The sequence below is a fragment of the Pteropus alecto genome, unplaced genomic scaffold (genome assembly GCF_000325575.1).
Source record: "Pteropus alecto unplaced genomic scaffold, ASM32557v1 scaffold86, whole genome shotgun sequence".
NCBI classification, from domain to species: domain Eukaryota; kingdom Metazoa; phylum Chordata; class Mammalia; order Chiroptera; family Pteropodidae; genus Pteropus; species Pteropus alecto.
This window is the reverse complement of record NW_006442109.1, coordinates 21,870,625-21,874,281: the sequence shown is the minus strand read 5'-3', so window position 1 is coordinate 21,874,281 and position 3,657 is coordinate 21,870,625. Positions and strand designations below refer to the sequence as shown.

Genomic DNA, 3,657 nt, shown 5'->3' with positions numbered 1-3,657 from the left:
CAGAGGACAAATAAACAGAGACTCATGGACATGGACTATAGACTAGAGGTTACCGGTGAGTAGGGGGTGGGTGAGGAGCGGGAGGTAGATGGTATAAAGGGGGTCAAATATGTGGTGACAGAAAGAAATCTAACTATAGGAGGTGAACACATAGTGTAAATATATATATGCCTTATTGTTAAAAAAAAAACACACACACACAATGAGATACTTCCTCACACCTGTATGAATGGCTATTATCAACAAGACAAGTAATAAAAAATGTTGGAGATGATGTGGGGAAAAAGAAGGAACCCTCATGCACTGCTGGTGGAAAGGTAAATTGGCAAAGCCACTATGGAAATGAGTATGGAAGTTACTCAAAATATTAAGAATAGAATTACCATATAACCCAGTAATCCCTCTTTTGGGTATTACCTCCAAAATTTGAAAACATTTATTTGTAAAGATATATATGCACCTCAATGTTCATATATGCAGCATTATTCACAGTGGCCAAGACATGGAAACAACTAAAATGTCCTTCAGTAGATAACTGGATAGGGAAAATGTGGAATGTATGTACCATGGACTATTACTCAGCCATAAGAAGAGATGAAATGTTGCCATTTGCTACAACATTGATGGATCTTGAGATAGGCAAAGTAAGTCATGCTAGGCAAAATAAGTCAGACAGAAAAAGTTGGGAACCATATGATTTCATTCATACGTTGGATATAAAACTGAAAGCAACAAACGAACAAGAAAAACAAACAAAAACTCATAGATGCAGACAACATTTTAGTGGCTACCAAGGGAAAAGGGGAGGGAGAGGTAAACAAGGGTAAAGGGGGTCAAATATATGGTGACAAATGGAGATTTGATGTGGGTGATGAACACACAATGCAATATACAGATGTTATATTATTGAATTGTATACTTGAAACCTAAATAATTTTATTAACCAATGTCACTCTAATAAATTTAATAAAAGAAAAAGAAAGAACCTGAAAAAAAATAAAAATTAAAAAAAAATAAAACCCAGAGATAGATAGATGATAAAAGACTAAAAAAGAATTTCAAAAACTTATCTATGGAATTAGCTTATCTATGGAATTATAGTGATTATATTTTCTATGGAAATATAATTTTTCAAGAAATATGAAAACAAATACCATACCATTATCTTCTTTTTCTTATGGTATTTCCTTATGAATGCCTTATAACTTTCCAATTTCCTTTGAGAACCTTTAAAAGAATGAGAATTCACAACATATGTGTGTGTGTGTGTGTGTGTGTGTGTGTGTGTGCGTGTGCATACACATATATCTCTCCTTAAAAAGTGAAAAAATGTAAATATTTTAAATAAATTACATACGAAACTATTCAATGGGATCAACTAGCTATTTTGATAAGCATAATGCTATCACACTCTTAGTCGAATGAGTAAATAACTATTATATCTTGTTTTCTTTTGCTTTTTAGAGATGTCATGTTCCAACTAATATGTCTTCAGTTCTTCTTTCTCCTATATTTAAAATTTTACCTCAGTCCCTTCCTACTGAACGAGCTCATGTTTTTCAAATAGCTCAGCCCCTTGCATTGGTGGTTTTATGGTTACCTTAAATTCAATAAAGCACAGTACTTTGGGTCATGGCCCAGTGAAAAACTATGGGGGGCTCTGAAGTCAAATAACCTAGATTTGAGTCCAAGCTCTGATATTTACATATTGAGAACAATGAATATACATATAATTATTTTTTAAATTGTGCACATGTGCCCTCTCTCTCTCTCCATATATATATTTCAAAAATATTTTATGTTAAAAAATAATTTATGATTCAATAAGAAAATTTAAAATAAAACAGTAGTAAATTTTATAGTAGTGTATTTAAACATATTCTCAATTTGAAAAATCAAGGCCCATTAAGATAATATTAAATATCTAAATAATATCACTAATTAAATTTATTTAATAAGTAGAGAATACTTTATAAATATAACCAATATCAGTATTTTTAAGGCTTATCTATGACAAGTTTGCCCATTCAATCAAGAATAAGACAAAATTCACCATTAGTATGTAAAAACTAGTCTGAGTGTTAATAAAAACAATTAGACAAGAAAAAAGTTATACAAATACTAAAAATGGGTAAAAATTATAATTACTAGCAGATATGTTTTTCATTCAGTCTGTAGCTATTCAGTACTGAACACTAAAAAGTTCCTACAAGCTAACCTAGCTCATGTAGATCAACTCTCATCCCTTTTACTTTGGGTTTTAGGTATTTCTGTTAATATCCTGACACTTGCTAGCTTGCTTGTCTCTGGCAACAGGATCAGTTGATTCAATCCTGTTTCCCTGATATTTAGCTATCTCCACTTCGGCCTAGCAAAATTTACAACTATTTAAGGCCCTGTCTTTGCAACACTTTCTTTGAATCCACATGTTCATGTTCAACTAAAAATCTGCATTGGGCCATTTTAAAACAAAGAAGTTTTAAAATAAAATAAATTTATCTTTATGTTTTTAGATATTTTACACCATAGGATTTCCTTCTTTTTGAGAATACACACAGAGAGACAGAGACAAACACACACACACACTAACACACAAAACTGTATAAAAATAGTTTTACTTTACTCATATAAAAATTACTCATATAAAAATAAAGTTTACCTGTCTTAGAAATTATGCTGTCCCATTCAAATATTTTAGTGGCATGGTTTTGCAAAAGAACTGAACATTCCTCTAATCTTGACTCCATGCTCCCCACTGTATCATACATTCGAGGAACATTTTTCCACAGATGTGTATATATTGAAGTAAATGAACTATCTTCTTTTATTTTCTTCAGATCGTATACCCATTTACTATCGTCTACCAAATAAACTTCCCTTGGCCAATAATCCTACAAAAAATGTGAAAGAATATAACCCAAATTATTTTTATTGACTTGAAATAATAGAGTTCAAAGTCAATGAGCCAAAATGGAGATTTTATTACACAGCATCATTTTTTATTAAATGTACTTTTTTAATTTTAAGTGATCACAAACTTGAGAAGTTTCTAACGCTTTACAAAAACCTTTTTTCCTGAATCATTTGAAAATATTCTGCTTACTTTACTGATGCCCAATCATTTTTGACTACTTATTTTAGTGTGTATTTCCTAAAAACAAAAAATATTCTCCCACACAACCAAATTATAACCATCAAAATCAGTATATTGGCATTGATACATTGTTACTTTGTAATCCTCAGATTCTATTCAAGTTTCATCACCTGAACCAATGCCCTTTATAGGATCTGGTTCAATAAAACACACAACATTTAGGCTTCATATGTTTTTGGTTCACTCGTCTTTTCTTGGCCTCTATATATTTAAAACTGTGAGTTCACACTAATATCTCTAATTCCAATTCCAAACATTCCAGTTTTCTCTCTTTCCATACTATAACTACCATCTCCAATGGTGAAAACCTAGCTGCCATTATCTTTAATATATGTATTTATTTTATCAATGTTTTCAGGTGATTACTACCTAATCTCTCCTATCAACTGACAGCTTCTTCTCTATTGGATGCCCTTCTCATCCTGCTTAGGCTCTGACACCCCTTGCCAGCCTACCTATTCTACATGGAAATCCTCCTTACTCTGAGTTAAATTCTGACTGTT

At 31.6% G+C, this 3,657-nt stretch overlaps 1 protein-coding gene across 1 annotated transcript in view; it reads right to left on the bottom strand.

Moving 5' to 3' along the window:
* Window positions 1-3,657, bottom strand: part of FAM227B (family with sequence similarity 227 member B) — a 141,607-nt gene that overhangs the window by 135,328 nt on the left and 2,622 nt on the right. The window contains exons 2-3 of the mRNA XM_015595950.2: window positions 2,660-2,891; window positions 1,160-1,227 (exon numbers count right to left, since the gene is read on the bottom strand). Coding sequence (XP_015451436.1) covers window positions 1,160-1,227; window positions 2,660-2,891 — 300 coding nt within the window. The remainder of the gene's footprint in view (window positions 1-1,159; window positions 1,228-2,659; window positions 2,892-3,657) is intronic.